Raw genomic sequence first — 27597 nt, 5'->3', positions numbered from 1 at the left:
AAAGAAAAAGCAATATACACGCGTATTTTTATTTTATATTTTAATATATTATTGTGCTTTAAAAAAAATTGGAAATTTTTATATTTCTTTTTGCCCGATCTATACTAATTTGTATTTGAAAATAGTTGTAAGAAAATTATTATTAATAAATAAATTATTTAGTCTTTAAATTTTGTGTCGTTTTACCTAAGTCCTCATAAGTGAGGCAGTTGAATGTCCTCTTAAGTGAGGCAGTTGAATATAAAAAAAGGATACCTAAGTTCTCTTAAGTGAGGCAGTTGAATATATATAAAAAAAAGGATACCACCTAAGTCCTCTTAAGTGAGGCAGTTGAATATTAAAAAAAAAGGATACTTAAGTCCTCTTAATTGAGGCAGTTGAATATAAAAAAAAGGGGGATACCTAAGTCCTCTTAAGTGAGGCAGTTGAATATAAAAAAAAAAGAATACCTAAGTCCTCTTAAGTGAGGCAGTTGAATATATAAAAAAAATACCTAAGTCCTCTTAAGTGAGGCGGTTGAATATTAAAAGGGGATTACCAAAGTTTCCTATCAATAAGCGATTTTCACAATAAGGTCTAATAAGAGCTTTGTAGCACGGAAGTGCTGCCCGTTTTTTATGAGATTTTCACAAGTTATAGTAAGCTCTGTCGCACATAAGTACTGCCGAACTTTTTTTTTACAGTGGTGGCCACAAAATTTAAAGACTAAATAATTTATTTATTAATAATAATTTTCTTACAACTATTTTCAAATTCAAATTAGTATAGATCGGGCAAAAAGAAATATAATAATTTCCAATTTTTTTTAAAGCACAATAATATATTAAAATATAAATAAAAATATGCGTGTATATTGCTTTTTCTTTTTTCTTGTCTTTATATACCGGTATTATTATTATTGTTGTTTTTTTTTATTTATTTTGTTTGGTTTTTTTATATTTTTTTGAAATATACGAAAAAAAAATAAGCATTTATTATTAATATTTCCTTTTTACTCATATAACAACCAATATCATTACTTATCTCCGGAGTAGTCACAATTTTTAAAAAAAATATCATTTCATCAATTTTATTCACACTTACAACAATTTCCATCATTGTTGTAATTTTTTTAGGGCAATTAGGTTTTTAATAAATTATTATTTTATACTTATTTTAAAATAATTATTTTATTTTGACATCATTGGTTGCTAATTTTGTCAAAAATTTGAATTTAATATCTCCTGTTGATTCTTAATAGCTCTATTTATTACCCTAACATCATCACACTCTATACGTTTAAGATGTTTATAATAAATCCCAATGCTAAGTAATTTTGTTCTATTATATATTTTGACATAATTTTTCAATTTTTGAAATCTTTTATTTTTAATTCAATCTTTGCAGTTTTATATATTAGAGTAGTAATAATTTCTCTTATTCTTTTGATAGAATTTTAAAATAAGTATAAAATAATAATTTATTAAAAACCTAATTGCCCTAAAAAAAATTACAACAATGATGGAAATTGTTGTAAGTGTGAATAAAATTGATGAAATGATATTTTTTTTAAAAATTGTGACTACTCCGGAGATAAGTAATGATATTGGTTGTTATATGAGTAAAAAGGAAATATTAATAATAAATGCTTATTTTTTTTTCGTATATTTCAAAAATATAAAAAAACCAAACAAAATAAATTTAAAAAAAACAAACAATAATAATAATACCGGTATATAAAGACAAGAAAAAAGAAAAAGCAATACGCGTATTTTTATTTTATATTTTAATATATTATTGTGCTTTAAAAAAAATTGGAAATTATTATATTTCTTTTTGCCCGATCTATACTAATTTGTATTTGAAAATAGTTGTATACGGGGATCATATATCTAAACGCCTAAAAATTTATTTCGGATTGTATCGGGAATTATCAAAATTTGAAAAGTTGGTGAATGTATATGTGCATCATCGGACTATTTACACTATTAATATTATCTTATCTACTAACGTTGCAAATAACCAAAATATTTATTTTGAAGTTGATTATAAACTTTTTATAGAATAGTAATGAAGAGTTTAAAATTTGTGAAATATTGGGAAATACAATATAATATTTTCGGAGCGTTGATTGTGTTAATAATATGGATGTGTAGTTTAATCCTGGGAAGAAGGATTAGGAAAAGCCGAAGCGTGAGGATAAAGGGACAAACTTTGACAATTGAAGGACACAATGGAGAGGAAGATATGATGGGCCGAGTTACATGGTTACCAGTGCAGAAATTAATCAAAGGATGGACTGATAGTGAAGTCGAAGGAGTAAATAGAAATGAAAGGGTAAATAACCCTGAGAGTGGAATTCGGTACAGAGGATATGGATACAATCAAATATTGGATCCATATAAAGGATCAAGAGAGAATTCACAAGGGAGACGAATGAAAATGAGATCGGGGTTTGATTCACGAGGAAGAGAAAATATGAATTTGAGTTGTTATAATTGTGGGAGACAGGGTCATATGGTGAGAGATTGTCGGGAAAGTAAATGTTTTGAATGTGGAAAATTTGGACATATAGTCCCATATTGTCCGGGAAAACGAGAGAAATTGCGTTGCGCTGGTTGCGGAAGATTTGGACACAATAAAGAAGAGTGTAATACTGGAAATTTTGACACAAAAGGGGGTTTTCCACCGAGAGGAATGGGTCAAAATACTACAAACGTGCGGACTATTGGAGTGAGAAAATTGCAAAGATTATGGTGCCTAATATAGAAGAAACCAAAGAGCAGAAAATGGAGTGCTTTAGATGCCGGAAAATGGGACATGTGGCGAGAGAATGCGGAAATTTGTGACTATATGATGGCAATAAAAATACACGGGTCAGGCCGAGGAGGTTAGAGGAGATACGCAAAGGGTCATCTCATGGAAAAATAAAATTAATGGGATATATAAATATGATACAAGAGAATATGGTTCATGATCCTTGTCCTAGAGTAATGATAAATTTTAATGGGAGCCTGGTACCAATGTTATTTGACACGGGAGCGGCTATTTTGGTCATTGGATACGATAAATATAGAAGTATTTGGCCTGATGAGATGATCGTAAATGAAAGATTGAGAATACGGCAATTCGATGGGTCACCAGTGTCTGTAATGGGGAGAGTTGAAATAGAAGCGGCATTAGGAGAAAGAGTGGAGATAATAGATTTATGGATTATAAATCGGGGGGTTGAGGAGGTGATGGGTTGGGACTGGATCACCCGAATAGGGCCATGGTATAGTTTTTGGGGAGTATTTGCATGGTGGGGAGTGTTTGTACCCTTGACTAGACAAGATGTGTATGGTAACGTATCAGAGGAATACGGAGAAGCGTTATCGGAATTCGAGGCAGCGTTTAGTAGGAATAGGGAGGGGAGAGAGCGGGGAAATATCATAGAGCTAAGGGAAGAAGCTGCGAATGAGATGAGAATATTTGTAGGAGATGAGAGAATAAGAGAAGTGAATTCTAAGGGGATATAGGGACGCATGTTTCTAAGAGGAAAATAGGGGAAAATGAATCTATGAGAGAAATATGGGGAAGTAATCGGGGGGACTCATTGGGGAGTAATCGGGGGGACTCATTGGGGAGTAAACGGGGGGACTCATTGGCGAGTAAACGGGGGAACTCATTGGCGAGTATTAAGAAAGAGAAGGGAACGGTTAGGGGGAAAGTAGGGAAAAATGTTAGGAGAGATTACGATGTGAATTCTTTAAAGGAAATAGGGTTGCCAGAGGAATGGACAGTGGAGATTGAGGAAATGCAATGTAAAGGTGGAGGAAACGCGGATATTCGAGGAGTGGAGACGGAAATGAATCTGGATAGCGACGCGGAATGGCGGAATAAAGAGATGGAATTAGGAATGCGCAAAGTGCAAGAGGGAGTACGTAAATTGGTGGATAATTATCAAGAAATTTTTGATGAAGAATTGGGATGTTTGAGAGACTATGAAGTTAATATTAAAATGAAGGAGGGCTGTGTGCCGAAATTTTGTGGATTGCGACGAGTACCATTCGAATGGCGAAGAGAAGTGGAAATAGAATTGGATCAGTGGGTAAAGAAAGGGATTGTGTGTCCCGTGGAATATAGTGAGTGGGCAACACCGTTGGTGCCGGTGAAGAAGGCCAACGGGAAGCTCCGTTTGTGCGCGGATTTCCGGGTCACGCTAAACCCGTGGGTTGTGGAAGTGAAATATCCTTTGCCACGTATTGAAGAGATATTGGCCAGTCTAAAGGGAAGCGTATATTTTTCAAAGGTGGATTTTTCGAACGCCTATTTACAATTGCGGGTGAGACCAGAGGTGCAGAATCTATTGACTATTACTACGCCGAGGGAATTATACGCCTTTTGTAGGTTACCTTTTGGACTAAGCGTTTCGGCACCAATTTTTCAACGGACGATGGCAGCAGTGTTCCAGGGCTTAGAATGGGTTTTCTATTATATGGATGATGTATTGGTGACGGGAAAAACTCCTGAACAACATGAAAATAGGTTGGAGGAGGTCTTTAGAAGAATTAAAGAGAAGGGGTTGCAAGCGCTGAAAAGAGTGTCTTAGGCGTGTCGGAAGTCATATATCTGGGGCATAAAATCACGGGAATGGAGGTGAGACCATTGGATAAAAACATGACTGGGATTACGAGTATGCTAAGGCCAAGTAATAAAGGGGAGGTGCAGGCTTTTCTCGGAATGGTAAATTATTATCACCGATTTGTTGAGGGTTTCGCACAAATAGCGGCGCCGTTGTATAAATTGTTAAAGAAAGGAGAAAGATTTGTTTGGAAGAATGAACAGGAGGAGGCGTTTGAGGAGTTAAAATCTAGGATCGGGAGAGAGCCAGTTTTAATGTGTTTCAACAATGATCTGGAGGTGATGTTAGCCGTAGACGCGTCCAATAGAGGTGTAGGAAGAGCGTTATTGCATTTCGTAGACGGCCTGGAGAGACCTGTGTTATTTTTCTCGAGAATTTTTAGAGCGGCGGAGACCAGATATTCGGTTATTATAAAAGAAGCGTTAGCCGTCATTTTTGGACTCACAAAATGCCGAGAATATTTAATAGGGCGCAGATTTATAGTATACACGGATCACAAACCGCTGGTGCATCTGTTTCGGAAGGATAACAAGGAGCTGATGCTATCGCCTAGACTGCAGAGATGGCTATTAATGGTAGGCAGTTTTGATGTCCAGTTGAGATATCGGCGAGGAAAAGAGAATTACTTACCGGATATTCTTTCTAGGTGTGGAGCGGGAGAAGATTGTGAAGAGAGTGGGTCTAAAGATATGGAGGAAGAGGATGAACACGGACTAATTAGGATGATAGTAGGAATATCTAGAGGGGGGCCGGTTACATGGGAACAACTCAGAAAGGCCACGTTAAAAGATCGCGAGTTGACGCGGATTAAAGCGTATATACAGGGTCAAAAGCAGTGGCGGGATGGAGATAAAAAATATAAACATGTAGAGAAAGAGTTGGCGATAGTAGACGAGTGCGTGGTACGAGGAAATAGAGGAGTCGTGCCATACAAATTAAGGGAGGAGGTAAAGGCCATGATTCATGCGGGACATTAAGGAGTTGAAAAGATGAAGCAGTGGGGTCGTGAATATGTGTGGTGGCCTGGGATGAATAAAGAGATTGAAGATATGAGCCGGAGTTGTTTGATGTGTAATGCATGGGCGAGTATGCCGCATAAAGACAAGAAAAGTGCATGGCCGAGGGCTACACAGCCATGGGAGCGCATACACGTTGATTTCTTTGACTTTGAAGCCAAAATGTATATACTCGTGGTGGATGCATATTCCAAATGGGTAGAGTACGAAGAAGTGAGGGGATTAACAACTCAGGTGGTGATAAAGACGTTAAAAAATCTTTGGGCTCGGTTCGGAGTGGCGAAGATAATAGTATCGGATGGAGGTCCAGCCTTTATAAGTGGACAGTTCAGGTTGTTTTGTGTTCAAACCGGGGCGAGACACATTTTGGCGCCGCCACCCAAGTTCGAATGGTCAGGCAGAGAGGATGGTGGCGGTTGTCAAAAACTGGTTACGAAAATCAAAATATGGAGGAGGGGAAATTTGGATAGCAGTAGCATATTACAACAACAGTCGAAAGGGAGAAGAACAATCTCCGGCAGAGAAGTTTTTAGGGAGGCGAACTCGGATATTATTGGATTTGTTAAAGCAGAAACCAAGTCAAGAAGTGGAAGGGGAGATAAATGAGACAGCGGAATTTGTAGAGGGACAGACCGTGTGGGCTAGAATATATGGCGGTACAAAAAAGTGGGAATCTGGGGTGATCATGGAAAACATTGGACACAAACTAAATCGAGTGAAGTTTACCGACGGAGGAGAGGGAATTAGGCATAAGGATCAACTAAAAAGGGGCGTGGAGCCGGGGAGATTACGCTCGGGAGTATGAGTAGGAGAAGTATATTATCCAAAATAAAAAAAATATATATACGTGGTTTAATGAAACGAAACGTTCCCCCCCCCCAATATCCCAAGTTAACAAAAGGAAGTATCAAGATTTATTGGAAACGAAATAATTTCTTTTAAAAAAAAAAAACTCTTATAGTTTTGGAGAATATGTATCATGATATAGCACCCAAAATAAATAACATAGGGATACTTAATATATATATATATCCGCGGATGCGATTATCTTAATATAACGCCTGATGTATCGTTTAAAAGAACTACGATAATATTGTGCTCAATATATGAGAGGGAAATTATATTTTAATATAACGCTCGTTATACGAGAGGGTAGAGATAACGCCGGTTATGATGTATTGGGAGAGAAAATAGGGACCAATTTACAAATTAGTTCGTCGAAAGGAGTTATGGGAGCAGGTGGAAAAATTAAAATTGGGGAATCGAAATATGTAAAGAAATAAAAAAAAACACAAAAGAAAAAAAAAATGATAAACATAACGGAGAAAGTATAAATTGCTAAAGTTGATTAATTACGTTTGAAATAAAAGAAAATTGTAGAGTAATTAAAAATTGGAAATGTTATATCGTTCAGATCGTAAATTAAAATTATTCGTAGTATGTCAAAGATTTGGGAAGAATATGCAATTTGGGAATGTCATGGCCAAGTAATAAAATCAAGAAGATGTCATGTATGTTTTGATCGTAAATTAAAATCATCCACAGTATATCGAAGATTTGGGGAAAATATGCAATTGGCAATGTCATTGCCAAGTAATAAAAAAAAAATCGAGTAGATGAGTTGAATGAAATTCGAAAAAAAAAAAATGTATAAAAGTTAGAAAATCTTTTAAGTTTCATTTAAAGAAATTTTTGGGTTATTAAACGTAAAAAAAAAAAAACTTTCAGAAGAATTTATTTAAAAAAAAAAAAAGAAAAGAAAATTTTTGTAATAAAAAAAGAAGGAGATATTTTGTTAAACATATTAGATTTTAAAAAAAAAAATTCTTTTTAATTAAACTTTTGACAAAGTAATCAGTCTGCTGAATGGCCATGCATAAATCTTGGTTTTTTGGTGGGATCGAGGTGAGACTTAGTATTATTCCAAGAAGAGCGAGGAACGAGCTCCCAATACCCAGGGTCCCCTTTCAACCGATGTCACCCAGTGGTTATGACAATAGGGTCTGTTTCCAATGCCGCGCGCGGGGACATGTACGGAGCCGATGTCCTCTCCGATGGGAGAACCCTATGACAAATAATCGATCCAGGGAAAGATCGCCCATAAGGTTTGTCTCGGCAGTCCGACCAGTGGCGGAAGTGAGATCCGTTTATTACGATGGAAGATCCACATCTCCATCATCCACTTCAATACCAAGGGAAGCCGGCCGATGGCCTCTAGTCGATCTTTCAGCGACTACGGAAGGGGAGGGAGCTAGCCTAGGGGAGAACAATTGGAATAATGATACGCCCGTGGGACGTGAAGAGATCCTGGATTCAAACGCTAACAATATTGAGGGAACCGGGGAATCGACGCCCCCACTATCCATAGGTGAGGAATTGGAGGAATGGCTGGATTTGGTGTTTTCAGATGAGGAATTGCGGGATTTATTGGATGAGCCCGACGATGATTTGGGATTTTAAAGAGGGTGGAGCTGTTGTAAGTGTGAATAAAATTGATGAAATGATATTTTTTTTAAAAATTGTGACTACTCCGGAGATAAGTAATGATATTGGTTGTTATATGAGTAAAAAGGAAATATTAATAATAAATGCTTATTTTTTTTCGTATATTTCAAAAATATAAAAAAACCAAACAAAATAAATTTAAAAAAAACAAACAATAATAATAATACCGGTATATAAAGACAAGAAAAAAGAAAAAGCAATATACACGCGTATTTTTATTTTATATTTTAATATATTATTGTGCTTTAAAAAAAATTGGAAATTTTTATATTTCTTTTTGCCCGATCTATACTAATTTGTATTTGAAAATAGTTGTAAGAAAATTATTATTAATAAATAAATTATTTAGTCTTTAAATTTTGTGTCGTTTTACCTAAGTCCTCATAAGTGAGGCAGTTGAATATATAAAAAAAAAGGAATACCTAAGTCCTCTTAAGTGAGGCAGTTGAATATAAAAAAAAGGATACCTAAGTCCTCTTAAATGAGGCAGTTGAATATATATAAAAAAAAAGGATACCTAAGTCCTCTTAAGTGAGGCAGTTGAATATTAAAAAAAAGGATACCTAAGTCCTCTTAATTGAGGCAGTTGAATATAAAAAAAAGGGGGATACCTAAGTCCTCTTAAGTGAGCAGTTGAATTAAAAAAAAAGAATACCTAGGTCCTCTTAAGTGAGGCAGTTGAATATATAAAAAAAATACCTAAGTCCTCTTAAGTGAGGCGGTTGAATATTAAAAGGGGATTACCAAAGTTTCCTATCAATAAGCGATTTTCACAATATGCCCGTTTTTTGTGAGATTTTCACAAGTTATAGTAAGCTCTGTCGCACATAAGTACTGCCGAACTTTTTTTTTACAGAAATTATTATAAAAAAATTTGCGGATGAAGAGAAAGATATATTTTGAGATCGACTGATAGAAATGATATCAGGTCTGTCAAATGCGGAGGCGATTATGATCGGCGGCGACTTAAATGGATATATTGGAGAACATGCTGAAGAATATGAAGAACATGGAAGCTGTATTAAACGTTGAAGGATATAGGATATTAAATTTTGGTGATGCCATGAAGATGGTGGTATGTGACACACTCTTCAAGAAAGATAAAAAGAAATTGGTGACTAATAAGTCCAGTGATGCAAAAACTACATTGGAATATTTAATAGTAAGAAGAAAATGAGAATGTATTAGCAGGAGGGGAGTGTCACAAAACATCGCTTATTAACAAAGAAGATATGTGTCAAGGCTTAAAGTTTGGAATCTAGAAGAGAAAAGAACTATAAGTGAATTTATAAGAATCTTAGCCGAGACAAACTATACCGATGCATCTGATGTGAAAAAAGTGGGAAGCAATAGACATGGCTGAAAACCACGAAAGAGGTTTGCAGTTGGGCAAAAAAAACACCTACAAAACAGAAGGAGGCCTGGTGCTGGAATTCGGATATGGCGCAAAGACGGAGGGCGATAAGGAGGCGTACAAAGTGGCAAAAAGGGATGCCAAGAGAATGGTTGAGAAGAGATAGGAATTAAAAAGGCGTTAATTCGCTTATGAGCTGGAAACTGAGGATGGAAAGAAAAATATGATCTGGATTGATGAAAGAGAGACAGGATATAAAGGTAGTTAAATGTATGAGGAATGCAGTTGAAAATGTTGTTGTTGAAAACAAAGAGAGGAGATGAGGAAGAATTTTATGGGAAAATTATTAAACGAATAAGATGAGTGGGATAAAAATGTGCGATGTGATAAAGTTGAAGGTTCTACTTGTAGGTTCTGGAAGGAAGAAGTTAGGAAAGCGGTTATGGAGTGTGAAAAAGTAGGAAAGATTTTTTATTTGGAAGACACGCTGAACGCGGGAGGCTTGAATCTTCTGTTATTCTAAGCATAAGATATGCTTGGACGAAGTTTCGAGATATATCGTCTATTTTAGCAGTTAAGAACGTATCTCTGAAGCTGAATGTAAAAGATGTAAGCTGCGTGAGAATCTGTATAGTCTACGGTGGCAAAATGTGGGTAATGAAAGCGACGTATAGCTAAATCGGAAAGAACGAGATTATAATGGTCAGATGGATGTGTGAGGTATTTATGCGAGAGATAAAAACAAGCAATGAATTGCGGGAAAGAATTGGCATATGATAAGAAGAAATAGACCTGTGATTTGAGCACTTTAAACGAAAGACGCAAGATGATTGAGTTAAGAGATGCACTTCGTTGGAAGTAATGGGATCAACAACTAGAGAAAGACCAACGAAGAACGAAGACGTAGATGAAAGTGATAACGGGCGACATGGAAACAATTGGTCTTACAAATATCGACGCCCATGATGGTAAAAAACGAAGAAAAGGGATTAGAGGGGAAATTGGTCTTCCCGGGTAAACCTAGAAACCGCCAATAAACGATGAACACGATTTATATAATAAAATAAATCTTTTTATTTGAACAGAATGAATAATCTTGATATTATAACATTAAATTTCAAATTAATTTAAATAAGGTCAGATTGAAACATCTTAAATTTAAACAATAAAATAATCTTTATATGAATTTTTTATAAAGAAAAATAATTTCAGGATTAACATAGTAGAGGTCAGACCAAACAGTGAAAAGTTTTGACCAGGGCTTCTGGCCCGTCCCGTAATAATAATTTTTATGAAGGTAAAACACAAATTTCCTAATTTCAAGCTCTAAAAAAATTTGCCAACTCGGTCCTGTAAAAATATTTTTCACATGTTGCAGCTAGGCCAAATCATTTGGCCCGGGACGGCCATGTCGACCTCTACAATGCAGTATATAAAATAACTAAATTTAGCAATTCAAATTTATAAGCGAAATATAGTAAAATGTGATATAAATAATAACTTTCATTCAAAAAATGTTAACTATTAATTGATAAATTTTTTATATAAACTTTAATTATTTGCAATTTTTCCGGATGGAGGAAGGATAGCACATGCCCGTTAGGCTGTAATTTTATTAATGATATCGATTAAAATGAAGTTCAAATGATGCCTCGCCTCAGAGAAGATAAATGCGTACATCATAGAATAATCTAAACGGGGTCTCAGGATTGGCGGGGAGAGGAGGGGTGGTAGAGGACACTGTACTATATAATGCCGTCAATTGTTGGTTGTATAAAGTAAAAGTATAATTTAGATAAAACTTAATAATAACAAGAGGATCTAAGCATCCAGCATCGCATGCGTAAAGAGTAATCTGTTCTTCAATAGGTTCGGTGTTTATATATAATAAAGCTCTATTGTCATCCCCGATATCTACACGGATCGTCAAAAAACTATTTTCTTTTTAAAATTAAATACATTATAAATATTTCTTATTTCCATATTAAACAATTATAGAACATGAAGAGTTTTATTTAAAAAATTGAAAAAATCATGAAAAAAATTTTTCATTTTTTTTAAACCAGTTATGTCGCTGGAATTAGGATGTATACATTTAAAAACATTAATAGTATCTATATTTATTTATTATTCATAATTGATTTATGGAAATTCATAAAATTAAAATAAAAGAAATTATGTTTTTTTCTCTTAAATTTATGAAGGTTATTATAATTATTTTGAGTAACAACCATTAGTAGGTTAAATTTTAATATCGCCAATACTGATAGATACCGTCAATATCGGCTCGATTTTGATATAAAATATCGGTGCATCCCTGATTTTTTGAATATTATGTCGTTGTGGTTTAGCAAATTTTTAAACTAAAATCATATATTTGAACTCAATTATACTGTAATCATATTCCAGTATATAAAGACCACCTACCTCGTGAATTTCAGAAAATTTTGCATAAACTTTTAAACTATTCTTAATTTTTCATATGAATTAAAAAATACATAAAATTTAATGGTTAAATAGTCTGAAATTCACAGTGTATACACTTACAAACTGCAATAAGATTTCGAGAAAATGAAGTATTTCATATTTTAAAAAACATGAGTTACCCATGATTTTAAAAATTTGACTTAAACTGGGGTTAATTGAAGTTGCGTTATAAGTTTTTCAGGAATAACGACTGATCTGAAATTATGACGTGAGGATTCGAAATCTCTCAATTTTAAATCAACTAAGAGAGCGATTTTCAAAGTTGAAAAATCTGATTTTATAGATTGCAAGCATGTATAAGGTATTAATTCACCATGAGAGTATTTTTAATTTATATAAAAAATTAATAGTTCAAAAGTTGATGGCAAAATTAATTTGAAATTAATAGGTAGGTATTCTACACATGCTGAAATAATTTCCGGTAAAAAAATTTTTTTTATTTGCCCTTGTAAAAAAATTGAGAGATACAAAATCTTCATATTTTCTGAATACGACATTATACATAATTTTAAATAAAATAAAAGCATTTTATAGTGGAGAATCATGTTTACAATATCTTCAAACTAATTATAGATGGTTAAATATTCATTATCTAATGCTACGTTTATAGTCTATATGGCTTTATTAGCTTGAAAACCGAGAAAAACGCTTACCTGAAAGCATTTTTTTAATATAAAACTATGGAAATATGACTTATATTAATACTCTTAACATTGTTTATAACAATACATTTTATCATTGTCCTTTCTCGGTTTGACTGCTTTTAATTTTAAAACCCGATATGTAGTAATAATTTTCGGTTTGACTGCTTTTAATTTTAAAACCCGATATGTAGTAATAATTTTTGCAAAAACACACTTGTCTCGCAAACATTTTCTTAAATAATATATTCTAAACCATTTGCAAAGAAATAAAGAACTGAAGGTAAGGTGACTTGGTGAATTGCTAAAAAATTTATAGGGGGAGGGGGCTATAACATTAATTTGACAAAATATTCTCTTAAATTTGCTCGATTATCTAATATGATCAAATTAATCTCCCCCAAAATCCTACCTTCGGTCTCAACGTGGTGGGGGAGTGACAACGTCTTCTGGCAATTAATGGAGGTTTAAAACGTTCCCTGTGGTATGAGTTTAGAATATGATCACCGTCTTCGGCGGGGTGCAAAAGTTATCTAAAGAGGTAGGGGTATATGTCAGGAATGGCATCCGATTGAAAAAAATCCCGCTCTAAATCCCTTATGATTAAAACTAAGGTACAGTCCAAACCCCATGGACCTTCTTATCTTGCTTAAGGTAAAATATAATCAGAAACCTGATAGAGAAACCAGTTATGATTCTGACAATGAGGTAATGAAAGTAAAGCCGGTATTGACGTATTTGTTGCAGAGAAATGGATGGATAAAGTAATAGAAGCCAAAAGGCTAAATAGCAGGATAATGATAATCAATATTTCTTTAATAGAAGGCTATGCAATATTATCTCGGGATATGCTCCTCAGGTATGTAGAAGTAACGAAGAGAAGGATACATGTGGGACAGTCTATGATTGTTTGTAATACAATGTTTAAGGAAAGCAGAGAAGGTGGTGAGTTACAAATCGGGTAGTCCTAAAAGTGCGATGGATTATTTGTTAGTGAGATGTGATAGATGCATAATAAAAAATGTAGAATTGATACAGAGGGAGAAATGTATTGATTAACACCGTCGAGATTTTATTTCAATATAATATATTATTTTTCGTAAAGTACTTTTATTTTTATCAGTAATTTAAAATTTCTGATGTTGTCATATTTCCTAATTTATTAAGATTTATTAAGGAGTACTATACAATGCTAAATATTAATCATTTAGGCAAGATCATATAAAAAATATGCCCTTTTGGCTATAGGAAACGCTTTAGTACACCCTCCAGTGAGGCTAATATTTCAAATTTCAAATCAGTCAAAGCATTTAAAGTGCGTTGGTAATGTCCAGGATGTCGAACCGCTAAGCATAATAGTTCAGTTCAAGTGAATATTGGTTTATTGTAGTTTAAAAATTCATAGGTTATTATCGGTTCCTTCCGGTTTTTATAAATTAATTATAATATATTTTAATTGACCCATAATAATGTAATTAAAATATTCTAAAAAACTAAATATGGATAACATATGAACATAATCATATATTAATTTGTACTATTTATAAATTGAATTATGATAAAATATTTTGTTTTCGCAGTTGGGTAAGGCACCCTGTTAACGTTCAGCATATACCAACACAATTTAAATAAGGTAGGGAGAAGTCATGGTTTAAATAAAAAATACTAAATTTCTAGTAACAGTTTTAAATAATGTTCAAAATTGATTATAATAGAAATAATATATATTTAAAAATATAAAAGTATTTAAATACTAAATAATATACTGTAATTAATATATCTAAAGACCATATCCCTATGCAATTCTTTGGGGTCCATCGAAAATTCCAAGTGATTAGCAGTAATTTTAAAGCTTCCGACACTATAAATTAAAGCTTGAAGTGCCCCGCTTATCCCCGATTGAATTAATTTATAACACCCGTTTTTATCAAGAGTCAAATCCCATAAGTATAACGTTTTTAGGATATTATTCCTTGATTTCATTTCGGACCATAAGGTTGATGATAATCTAATTTAGTGATAGTATAATTAATAAAAATAAGCTATCTAATCGGTCAGAATAACAAATCATTTAACATTCATAATAAATTATCAAAACTCCTTTAAATGCTTAGGTAATACTTAGTTGCTAAAAAGAAATATTAAGTTTGATTGTTGGGAGCTATTTCTTAATCTCATATAACACTTTCACTGCGGCGCACGACCGGCGCAGAATTTTTTTCTAATACTTTATACCTTTTTATTCTAATAATTGGTCAACATCACTGTTGTAATTTTTTTAATGTCAAACAGGATTTTGATGAATTCTTATTGTCTACATATTTTTAAATCATAATTATATTGACGTAATTATAGAATTCAGTCAATCAAAAATTTAAAATTCAAAAGTTACCATAATTACATATTTTTAAAATGGATGCATCTACATTTAATAAATCTATAAATAATTTTAATATATTAAAAGTAAATAATAAAAATAAAAAAACATATGTGTGGAAGTTTTTTGGTTTCTTACACTTAAAAATAGATAATAAAACAATTTCCATAAATGCTAACAAATTTTACTGTAATTATTGCTTAGAAAAGGCTATCGTAGACGATGATTCAAATAAGCCATTTTTAAATTATCTTTTTTTTTAAATATTATTTTCTCGTATTAAGCTAAATCTTTAATAAATTAAAATATATGTTTTGCAAAACATAATCTAGCTATAAAATTCATTTTCAATCAACATTAGCACAGGAAATTTGTTAAAACACTTGACTTTTAATAATAATATTAAAGAAGATACTTCATCAAAATCGCAAGATTTAAGAAAATATTTTATATCCAAACCAAAATTCCAAAATAGATTTAAAATCAGACATGATAGATCTTGATAGCACTGTCCATATCCGGATACCCGTTTTCAAATTGGCAATTCCAATGATAATAATAACAATAATTCTGTATATGAAAACCTTAAAATTAAATGTCCCAACACGTTGGCATAGTATATTAATTATGCTATAAACCATCTGGATTAAATAAGAATTTATTAATGTAAAGAATTGGAAAACACTTTTTCAAATTATCAAACTACGAATCTGATGTGGTAGAAGAACTATTGGCATTTCTTTCAAAATAAAGAAACTGTTGAATTTCTATCAGTACAAAACGGGACTATGTTAAACGCGTTACTTTTTAGAAGTGAAATTGAAAAACATTTAATAGTAAATATAGTTCTGTAATCATTTCATTTAAGGAAAATATGCTTTAAAAAAACTTGCGTTACAATTTCCGGTTTATAATCTGCAAGTAATAATATATAAGTATATTCATTTATTTAATTTATTTATTATTTAAAAAAATAACTAGATATTGGCTTCTCTCTTAGATCCAAGATTTCAAAAATTGACAATTGTGTCAAAGTATATAATAGAGCAAAATTTCTCAGCTTCAAAATTTATAATAAAACATTTTAAACTTGATAATGATGATTTTCAGGTAGTAAATATAGCTATTGAGGATCAAGAGGAATTATTGAATTCAAGTTATATGACAAAATTGGCAAATAAACATTCAACAAATACAAATTATGATTCCACGTTAGGTGACTTAGAACAAGAATGCCATATTCTTCTTGGAAAACGACATTCACAAGATATGGATGTTCTAAATTTTTGGGGAGAAAAGAAGAGCGAACTTCCCAATCTTTCCAGGCTCGCTAAAAAAATTCTTTGTATTCCGGCGACTAGCACACCCAATACTGGATTGACGTTGAATTCAAGGAGATCATCATTATGTCCCGAAAATTTAAATAAAATAATTTTTATACATGATAATTATAAAATTACGAAATCGATTTTGGATTTATAATGAGTTTTCTCTTAAATAAAGATTAAAAAATATGCAGAGATATCTGTAGAATAATGTATTTATATATATTTTTTTAATTATTAAGCAATTAAAAAAATTTATGTTATAAAAATTTATAACTGCGCCGATTTATGCCGCTTTTATTTTTGAAAATTGCGCCGGCCGCCGATAGTTTCGTCAGCTAAATATATTTTTATTTATTTTTCTAAAAATTAATTATAGAAAATATTTATGTTAATGTAAATTTCTAAAAATAATTGATAGATTTACAAAGTTGTATGGGAGCTGTAACAATTATCTTTGAAAAAAGATTGTGTGCCAGTTGATGTTAATGAAAGCGCAAGTTCTTGATTTTTGTCAGAGTTTGAGGGTTGATGACATAAATAATGATAAAAGGTCGAGTTAATTTTATCACCATTTAGAGCTAATGCTGATTTTGATTGGCTTATAGCAAACCCACTTTTCCATATCTGTTTTCCATAAATATTACTTTTAAAAATCAAAATTCCATAGAAATTTAAAATAATTTTAAATTTTAATTTTAAGGGAAAAAAGGGGCAGTTCAGGTTTGGAAGCTCTACCTAAACCTGGATTCGACTTCAGGTTCGAATTTGCATTAGAAAAAATTATCTTTTTAAAATAGTACTGACAACTGGCAAAATAATTAAATATAAATAAAAAATTTTACAAAGAATCTATCGCCTTTTTGTTTTAACATAACATAATTTAAAGGTATATAAAAACCAATTGCATTAAATTTTTAGTTTATCACAATATCTAGAGTATACTAAATCAAAATTTTTATATAGAAAAAGGTTTATAAATTATAAAAAGAACTTTACGTTTACTATAATAGACTAATTTTGTCATTTTTTAATCTTTGCAATGAATAATAAATCACAAATGGAATGTTTACTTTAATAGACTAATTGTCATTTTTCAATCTTTGCAATGAAAAATAAATCACAAATGGCAATATTAAAAAATGAAAGTATGTCCAACAATTAAAGTTCTATACAATTGGCCAAAAATTAAACAATATTATAAATCCTGAATTCTCACTTAAATGGAAAATTTTAGATAATTGTAGTTCCTTTTTGGGAATATAGTATTAGCGACTCCGGGTTTAGGTCAAGTTCACAAGTTTGAAATATGTTATTTAAAAAAATAGTTAAATGTGAATTTTAGATGATGAAAGTGTCTGCCTAATATTTATAAACTAACATAATTATTATAATTCAATATCTCATGCAAATCGATTCTATTTAGAAATTAGAGTTTTTAATAAAGCTTTCAAAATATTACGTTATTAAAAAGAACCAAATTATTATATATTACGTTATTCCATGACAATATATGTTCATTGATAATCTTTTCAGAATTTTCACTAAATGCAATTTTAACGTCCTTTAAAATAATAAATATTACAAAAGATATGTGAAATAAAAATGGAAATTTTTTTTTTCAGTTTTGTAAAAACGTCTTTTATGAAAATTGCCTTAGAGAATTTGAGATAAACTCAATTTTTATAGCGTCTAGTTATCTTATAGCAAATTAAGCATAAATTTATTTTGAAAGCTGATGTAACTATCAATTCTAACTTCGCGAAACTTCTAATAGTTGAAATTACCATTCATATAATGGATTTTGTGAATAAAAACAGTTTAAAACTTCTAGGATTGAATTGACTTCATTTTTTATTAACCTAATTTGTATAACTTCTGTATATTCTAAGCCGACAAGATAGTTCCTCGAAATATATGCAATACCAAAATAAACAAATATTTATAATATCGGGGAGTGGTTAAATTAAAAACACTACACTTTATGGATTATCACTTCTATCAAATATCAGAATTCATCAATAATTTTTTTCCCGTCATATTAATTTTTTTGGAGGGCCCATTCAGAATAAATTTGTTTTATACGTCACACGGCCCGGGCAATAAAAAATATAAACTCTAAACATATATAAATATTCCTGTTTTCATTATAAGAATTAAAAAAAGTGAGCTAACCTCTATTCATATATAGCATTATGTGTTTTGCTTACATTCTTGATTAATTCATCTAACTGTAAATTTATTGAATTATTATCATCTTTATTGGAAGCGTTTAGTTTTAACGAATATCGCATAAAAATGTAAATATAAGCTTCGGTTTTACTAAATATAAAAAAAAATTATAACAAATTAATTGCTGGTGAATATATATTTCATAAATATTAAATATATTATTACTCTGAAATTTTTTTTATAAGGTAAAAATACAGGGATCCAAACCGAAACGAATATCGGTTCGGTTCAGGTTCGGATAAAAATAACGGTTCAAGGTTCAGGTTCGGTTCGTAAAAAATAAAAATAACGGTTCGGTTCGAACCTCTATAAACCGGTTTGAACATTTTTGTATTCACGCCTACATTCGAATTATGTATAGGGAAAAATATTTTTTTTATCATTAAAATAAAAAAACACAAACATAAAACCTTCATTTTTATTAATTGCATAATATAAAATAATATTTAATTTATATATATAACAAATAGATATCAATGATTAATTTTATAATATGAACAATATTTATAACTTTATTTATTTAAAAAATTTTTATTAAGCCGTACTTATCACACTCAAATTACATCTATAAGGGGATAGTATAAATTTAATTGTAGAAAAACATCTTTCTACACTACTTGGGTAGCTGGCACTGCCAGTATGATATCAGACAATTTATATAATTCATGGTATCGATTACTCTGATTTCTCCAATAATCTAAAATATTCATATTTTTATTTAACCTAGGTTATCTAGAAAAATTAACTAAAATATTTTTAATATTCTCCGATTTTTGTAAGAGATTTTGTTGTTCACATCTTTTTTTAAAGAAGACTTTCTACTAAGTCCTCTTCAGATGAAGATCCATTAACCGGTGTTGATTCACTCCACTCTTATAACAAAGTTCGATTCCATGTTATGCCATATTTTAATAATATGTTCTCTAGCTTTGGTTTTTTCTTCTTCAGTCAAAAGCACTTGATATCTATATAATAAAAATTAAAAATATCATTAAAAAAATCTTATTATATTTATGTATAGATAGAAAAATATATAAAGTGAAATAAAATTATTAATTAAAATAAATAAAATTATTGATTAAATTTATATAAGATATAATATTTTTAAAACATACCTTAAATCTAGATATATGCATGACAAAAAGGCATTGTTGTTTAAAAGTTGCTTCTCTCTAAAATTCATAGTATCAATTATTGAACCAGCAAAGGGTGAAGTAAAAATGGAAATTTCTAATTTAGCTTTCAGCCATATGCCATAAAAATCCCCTAAAGTTAGCTGCTCAAGTTGTAAGTTCTTGGTAGCTACTTTCATTGATTTTAGTATATTTACCAACCCTATAATTGCTTCCCATTCCAGAGTTGTAAAACAAAGTTCACTATATGATACTGATAACTCCTCACAAATATCTTTTAATTCATTCAATCTCTCTAGCATGTCATAGGTTGATAACCATCTGTAACAATCCAATATAGGTCTTTTTAAGGTTAATTTTTTTAGTATGATAGATATCGATTTTGTCCTTAGCTTCTTGCAGGCAGTATGAGCTTTAATAATAATATTAGAAATGGAGCAATTTTTTAATGCATGAGCTACCACAAGTTGTAAGATATGAGAAGCACATCTTATATTTATAATATCATATTGAGAATCATTAAGATTGCTTGCTAATTCATCAGGTACATTTGTGAAACTAGTATAAATATCATAAATATCATAAATATCTATATTTTGTATTTGTTCTTCCTCATCATTTTCAGACAATTGATTGTCATCATCACTATCCTCCATAAATAATTTTACCATCTTAATTTGATTTGCCCCACGTTGTTCTGTACAGTTGTAGTGGGCCGTTCAAAAATTTCTTTCAATGCCAGTGTTCTAAGAACAATTTTTGCTTTTTGAATGTACTGAAGATTAATCCCAATAATGGACCTGTTTAGACGAGTAACACAGTCAATTTTTAGAGATAACAATTTACCATTTATTTCTTTGATTATATTTTACAGAATATCTAAGGCTAATTCTGCAACATTCGATTGAATATTTTGGGAATTAATTTTAATATTACCTAAACCTTCTAATATAGGATCCAGAATTTTTTTTAAAGCCACTATCATCGATTAATGTGAATGGTCTACCATTAAAAGTTACCAGCTCAGTACAAGCATCAATTATTATTTTTTTATTTAGCTTCACTGATATAGTAGTTTGTTCTTTAAATACTTCTTCTATTGTCTGTTGGTTTGATGGCATCTTAAGCCTTTTTATTTTATTAGGAATTTGTTGTTGTGATATTTTAATTTTATTGATTTCTATAGGGTGGTTTCTTTTTATGTGACGCTACAAATTTGCGCCATGATTACCTTTCATATTTATTTGACAATCAGCAATATTACATTTTGATGTGTCATTAATAATATTATAAGTAAAATAATTTTATATGGGGTTTAATTTTGCTCTAGGCATAATAATTTATAAGCTTAAAAAATTTAAAAAATATTGTAAAATGGCAATATACTAAAGTTCATAAAAATTATGACTGACACTTATCAATCAAATGTGATTGATAAAAATCTTTAAAACAATTCGAATATAATTAAAATATTTTGCAATATACTAGTAATAACTTACACATTATTTTAGCAGCATAAAATCACGAGGTTCGAACCGGTTCAGAGGCATTTTAGCGGTTCGATTCAGGTTCGGTTTGGATCCCTGAAAAATACTAAAGGTTAATTGATAGCAACATATTATGCAAAATAATGTATTATCATCAAAACAACTTCAACATGCTTTGTAATATTTGAGTTTGCCTGGACAAAAATGGTTCTAATTTCTAAATATTTTACTATAAAAGTAATTCGGGTTGTGGTTTCATAATTTTTTTAAAGCAATTCTGGTTTTGGTTCTTAGTTGATCCTGTTCCAGGGGTGGCCAGGTCCTAAACTTTGTTAACAACTAAATAAACTTCTAAAATAAAATATATCTTTTTTGAAAAATATACATAAAAATTTGATACACTTTTGTTAAAATCGTTTTTGGATACTATAAATTTTAAAGGGGCTAAGTTCCTATTAATTTTAGGAGAGTTGTTCTGGTTCAAATTATATATTTTCGATTTGATTATTTAGTTTAACCAATGATATTATTACCTTCTAGCAGCAACTTTAATCGTTTTGGGTTTAAGAATTAAGATATTGGCGTGAAGAAAAAGGTCTGAAGGAGCAAAAAATCGAAAAAATGGAGAATTTCGTTTGTAACCAAATTCATGGCTAATTTTGGTGCTTATCGTTTTTCCATAAAATATTTCGAACAAATCTGGATCAAATATCGATTGAGTTTTTGGAATCAGGCTGTGAAACATAAATGTACAATTTTATAATTAAACTAAGATAACTTTTGATCTTGAAAATCAATTTTTGTTTGTTGAAATATACTCTCAACTTTTTTGGATTCTACATCGAACTCCAGTGATAAATCCTATTTATTAAATAAAACTAAAGAATTTATTTATATTATACTGAAGGGTTATTGATGGTAAATTTTTGTATCAATAATGAAGGAATATTTCTATGAACTATAAAAGTTTTTTCAAAAAAGACACATTCTGAATTCTTAAAATAAAAGATAAAGTTGGTTATATAATAGTTGAACTTACGTATTTTATACATTTTAAATTTCGGACAATTCCATCTAAAAATGAGGTTACATATGCCTCTAAAAACATTTTAATAAGCATATACATACTGAATAATTTAGTATTTAAATAGTTTGAGAATATTGAAATATTTGCAGGCTCCTAGCCAAGATGGGGTGGGGAGGGGGGCTTGGTGAAAATTTTTTTATTTCGACTATAATGTAGTGATCTGCATCGGGCCTAATTTTTCAAGCCCGGCCCGGCCCGAAATTTTTTTTTAAATAGTTATGCCGGCCCAGACCGAACCCGAAATTTTTTTTAAAAAGTCCCGGCCCGAACCCAAAAATCTTTTAAGATAATTAACCGGCCCGGCCCGAATTTATTTAAATATAGAAATTAATTTTTATAATTACTCAAAATAAAAGATATATGTTATATGGCGTTTAGTTTCAATAAATAAAATCAAAATTTTTTATTTTACATAAAAAATTCAATATAAAATTGAAAAATTTAGATATATTTTAAAAAATTTCCAAAATCCGACCCGATCCGGCCCAATTTTTTTAAAAAATATTAGGACTGGAAATATTTTAAATATAATTAGGGACTCAGGCCGGGCCTAACTTTGCAGATTTCTACTATAATGTGCTAAAATCAACGGAAACCCTGATTCGTTTAATTTATGAAAAGGGTATATCAATTTTGAAAATTAATAATTTTTATGAATAATTTATTAATATTGATATTGGGTAAATACTTAAGATTATAATAAAAAAAATTAAAATATATACATTATATACAATAAATCAACTAAAAAATAGAATGGGGGGGGGGGGGGTCAGATTTATATAAAATATGTTATATTGATAAACCTATAATTAGTAAGATGAATCTAAGAACTGTCATCCATCCAAATAAAACTAAATATTAATTAAATTTTAAAATAATATAGTTGTAAGTAGAGGTCGGCGCAGCCCGACCAGTAGAAATAGATTTTGGGGCTAGGTCTAGCAACATGTACAAAATATATTTCACGGGCTGGGTAAAAATAATTAGAAGCCGGTTCAAAAAACCCGATAAAAAATTTTCAAGGGTCGGTTCTGCTGACATCTAATAGTTAGAATATTCTCTTTTAAATGATATATATGAATAAAAGATTTATGACAAAAATCGGTAAGAATATTTTTATAGGTAGATTTTAGATCAGGGCATATTCTAAAAAAATGTAATAGATGTTTGAACATCCAAAGAGTCATCTATGGCGCAATTTGTTTTAATCTGCATCATTTTAACGATTAAAACGAAGAGATATTTAGGATTATAGTCAAAATCAAGGAATTTGCCGTTACTTGAATTCCTATTCTACTATTTATAATCACATGACCTGTCAGATTGACAAATTGTTGATAAAAGTGATTAAATTATATTTTTATTATATTTAACCTTAACCCATATTTCTCAAACCTCTAATTAACCCTAGACCATATCTCTCTAATCCTTTATCCTACCTCTGATACTTGTTTAATTTTAAATATGTTTTATCCAATTATAAAATTTCATTCATTAACATTCCTTTAGTTGAGCTATTATCCAAATTTTGCTTTTTATTATTAATTTATGGCGGTAAGCGGAAAATAATTCCACGGAATTGATTTTCTCAAAATTTTTAAATATTTTATTTGAGGATTTTTATTTCGTGGATATATTTATAGGGAATTTCTTCTCCGATTTTATTTATTTTGTAATTTTTAATATCTTAAAAAAAGGGGATTTTTTTAGGGGATTTATTTTCCTAGATTCCTTTATGGCAAATAATTATTTACTGGGAACAGTGAAAATTCCGGGATTGGGCGGCGGCACGAACGATGAATCAAAGAAAAATAATAATTTTAAAATTGATTTTTTTAAAACATAAATTTTCAATTTCATAATTATATAGATGTTATTTTCAAAAACGAGCCTTAACGTTTCAAATTTTATCAACGCTATATTTTTATTTTAAAACAATTAATTTTTTAAAACATTGCAATATGTGTCAATCCTATTTTCCTCGATGGCAAGGTATAAGTCAATGTTCGGTTTTTTTTTAAATGGAGTTCGGTTCAGGCGTCCGAGCCCTGATATGCTTAACGAATTCGGATAATTTTTTGGGAAAAGATGACGAGCCGGCATTATGCTTTTTTTAAAGTAAGTCATAAAAAAAGAACACACACTAAATAAAAGCATCAAAAATAATATGAAAATTGGGCTTTATTCAAATGAATTAATGGAGAATCTATAAAAAAAATTATTTCAATAAATAAAATTTATTAAACAATGTTTATGTTTATTTTAAAAATATTCCGCAAGTTATAAACCCTCAAAAACTAAAAATAAGCTTTTTTTGCGTGAAAAAAAAACGATGCCCTAAGTGAATAAGTATTCGACTCATTTAAACAAATCAAATAATTTAAAAATTTATTATTTGTTTCCATTCAAATTATTTGAATAATTCGTATTTTTAATTATATGTATTATCCTCAAAAAACGTCAATCAAATTTATCTATTAATGCTTTTCGAATCAATTTTACATCTCCTATCCTATGATTTTCAGAGATATTTTCATATAATATATATTCATCTACTTTTATGATTATCATCCTTTATTATAATATAATAATTTATATAATATTTGTTCATTTGGTATTGCATTTATTTATGATAATATTTGTAAATTTACATTATATTCAAATCTGTCTAATTTGGGCACCGTTGGAATCAAGATTCTTGCCTAACTAAGACAGTTGTCCAATTTATCACGATTTTTTATTTTTGTATAAAAAAACATTTCCCCATCTGTTATATCCTTAGTTTAAAAAAGTGAAATTATCTTTGACCATTTTCAATAATTTATTTTTTATTAATTCATCAAAATAATGAAAAATTATGTATATATGTTAACGTCAATGTTTTTTTCCATCAAGGTGTTATTTTTTCAACTATAAATCATTTTTTGAGCGCGTTTTTTTAAATTTAAAAATCCGGAAATACATTCCATGTTGTTTAATACTTATCTTATGAATAGACAATTTTGCTATTAAACTTTGAGTCATTTATAATTTATATAAAAAATTAATGGAAATTCTAATATAAATTTTCTTAAGTTTAAAAGTTCGTGGCAAAATTGTCTGAAATTTTTAGAGTAGGTATTCTAAACACAATGAAATAAATTTCCGATAAAATGAGATATATAAATTTTAAAAAAAAACGCGATCAAAAAATAATATAAAGTTGGAAAAATAACACATTGACGCAAAATAAATATACAAAAACATGTACAAAATAAATATGTATTTACATGCAAAATTACAATGAAAGGGGGGATATTATTTACCAGATGTTGATGAAACCTAATAAAATGATCTTATTATAATTTTATTCATTTAAACATACAAATACTGTACAATTTTTTTTAAATGCCACACTTGAAGTTTGTAATTAAAAAAATATTCTTTAAAAAACCATATTTATAAATTTAATAATTTTACATAAAAAAAACAATTTAGAAATTAATAATTTTACATATCATTTATTAATTTAATATTTTTACATATCGTCTAATTTTCTTTTTTTTATATAATATATTTTAAAATATTTAGTATAGATTATATACGTTAATATAACTCAAATAGCTCTCCTTTATTCCCAATTATTTCATGCCCATCTCAGATGTGAATGAGATGCTAAATTAACAATCATATTCAACTTTTCCCCAATCAATTTCGGTTATCATAGATAAAGATATAAATTTTAAGCATCCTCGATTATTCATAGACCTAAAAGAACATATTATTGTTAAAATAAAGAAAAAATTGACATGGTAATGAAAACGTTAACTATGCCAGAGGAGTAACAAATGAAGATTAAAGGAAATCGCTAAAATTGTTAACATGTCAAGGGTCTCTCACAAAATAAAAGGGGATACATTCCCAGAAATTATAGGCTAGCCATTAAAAGAATTGATCCACCATTATACAAGGAGGGAGAAAAATAAAAAATACTTATGGAAGGACAAATTAAAAACCTATTAATGGCTAGCAATATCTTTAAGGTTAAAGAGATTATTAAGAATCCTTCCGGTTGGCCAAAAAATATAAGAACCATAAGAAAATACTTTAAAAATCTTAGATGGTCTAAAACAAGATGGCAAAAAACCGAATAGTAGCAATACACTAGGCACTATCAATATATGCATAAAACTACTAAAGATCCTCAGAGAAAATTTCATTTATGTGGTACTCTTATATGCCTGGGCACATCCAATGTGAGGCCAACAATAGAGGTTCCACTCTCAAAAGGAAAAAACGTAAGTGTACTTTGCGTTTGCACCAAAGGAATTGGCAGAGTTATATATTATAAAATCATTGGAGGATCATATAATGGCATATTATTCCGAGATTCATGATCAGTGACGTATCCAGGATTTTCCTATATGGGGGGGGGGGCAATTCTTTTTTGGGGGGGGGGGGCTATGCCCCCAAACCTTCTTTGGCTGGCCTTCGGCCAGCTTTTCCTCCACCTTTGGCCGGGTCATATCTTTGAGCTATTTTTTTAAATTATTCATAATTCAATAATAATTATATTAATTTAGCTTTTATTTACTAATTCGCGCTTAGGAATATTTGAAGAAGAAATAAAGGTTATAACCCAATTTTTATTTTAAGTTAGGTATATTATAAAAATATAAAATTGAAATAAAGTTTAGTGTCAATTTTTTTTTATAAAATTGGCTTAAAAACTAGTCTCAACTTAAATTCTCATATAATATAAATAGAATAAAAAAAAATTTATTGAAAATACTTTGTAGTGTGTATAAAATATTGACTATAAAATTTTTTAAAGAACAAGTTTTTATAACTAATTATCAAATACAATATTATACAAAAAATTTATTAAATACTAGAATAATAATGCGATTTTTAATTATCGTGGAAAATTTGCCAATTCATCAAGAATTTCGTTTGTCGTTGGAATCAAATCTCTGTAGATATTTAACAGAGCTATCCATTTAGCCGAGATTCGGAAGTAGTATTTTGTAAATAAGTTTTCAACCTTCTCAATTTAAAAAAGGTCCTTTCATTCGTATATGTTGTAATAGGAAAACATGCAAGAATATTAAATACCTTCAAAATATTAAGCCAAGGTTTCCTTATACCTATTGAGCGCATCAATATCATGCTCAGATAAAATCATAAGCCACAATTCGAATTCACTGATTAAATTGATTTCAGTATCATATCATATAAATAAAATTTTGCTAAATATTTAATTTTACCAATAATGGCATCAGAAAACGAAGAAGGGTCTTTAGGTAATAAAATTTGAAGATTACCAAAGACTTGTTTCATATCTAAAAACCGTACTTTAATTTGCGATAAA

General features: G+C 30.0%; 1 protein-coding gene across 5 annotated transcripts in view; it reads right to left on the bottom strand.

Moving 5' to 3' along the window:
* LOC135930797 (uncharacterized protein KIAA2013 homolog) overlaps positions 1-27597 on the bottom strand; it is a 52011-nt gene that overhangs the window by 12639 nt on the left and 11775 nt on the right. For 2 of the 5 annotated variants that reach the window (XR_010572891.1, XR_010572892.1), the window contains exons 7-15: positions 22200-22258; positions 22063-22155; positions 21939-22021; positions 21694-21894; positions 18519-18630; positions 17804-17872; positions 16736-16935; positions 14373-14614; positions 7460-8090 (exon numbers count right to left, since the gene is read on the bottom strand). Coding sequence is in view for 2 of the 5 variants with exons in the window: in XM_065467585.1 (XP_065323657.1) it covers positions 11281-11419; positions 14373-14614; positions 16736-16935; positions 17804-17872; positions 18519-18630; positions 21694-21894; positions 21939-22021; positions 22063-22155; positions 22200-22258 (1198 nt within the window). In the remaining 3 variants the exon portion in view is untranslated. Of the gene's footprint in view, positions 1-7459; positions 8091-11280; positions 11420-14372; positions 14615-16735; positions 16936-17803; positions 17873-18518; positions 18631-21693; positions 21895-21938; positions 22022-22062; positions 22156-22199; positions 22259-27597 lie in introns of all 5 variants that reach the window. The other 3 variants (XR_010572893.1, XM_065467586.1, XM_065467585.1) reach the window with 2 other exon arrangements.

This window comes from Gordionus sp. m RMFG-2023, chromosome 1 (genome assembly GCF_954871325.1).
Source record: "Gordionus sp. m RMFG-2023 chromosome 1, tfGorSpeb1-WG-v2, whole genome shotgun sequence".
In the NCBI taxonomy this organism is placed as follows: domain Eukaryota; kingdom Metazoa; phylum Nematomorpha; class Gordioida; order Chordodea; family Parachordodidae; genus Gordionus; species Gordionus sp. m RMFG-2023.
This window is presented reverse-complemented; position numbering and strand designations above follow the sequence as displayed.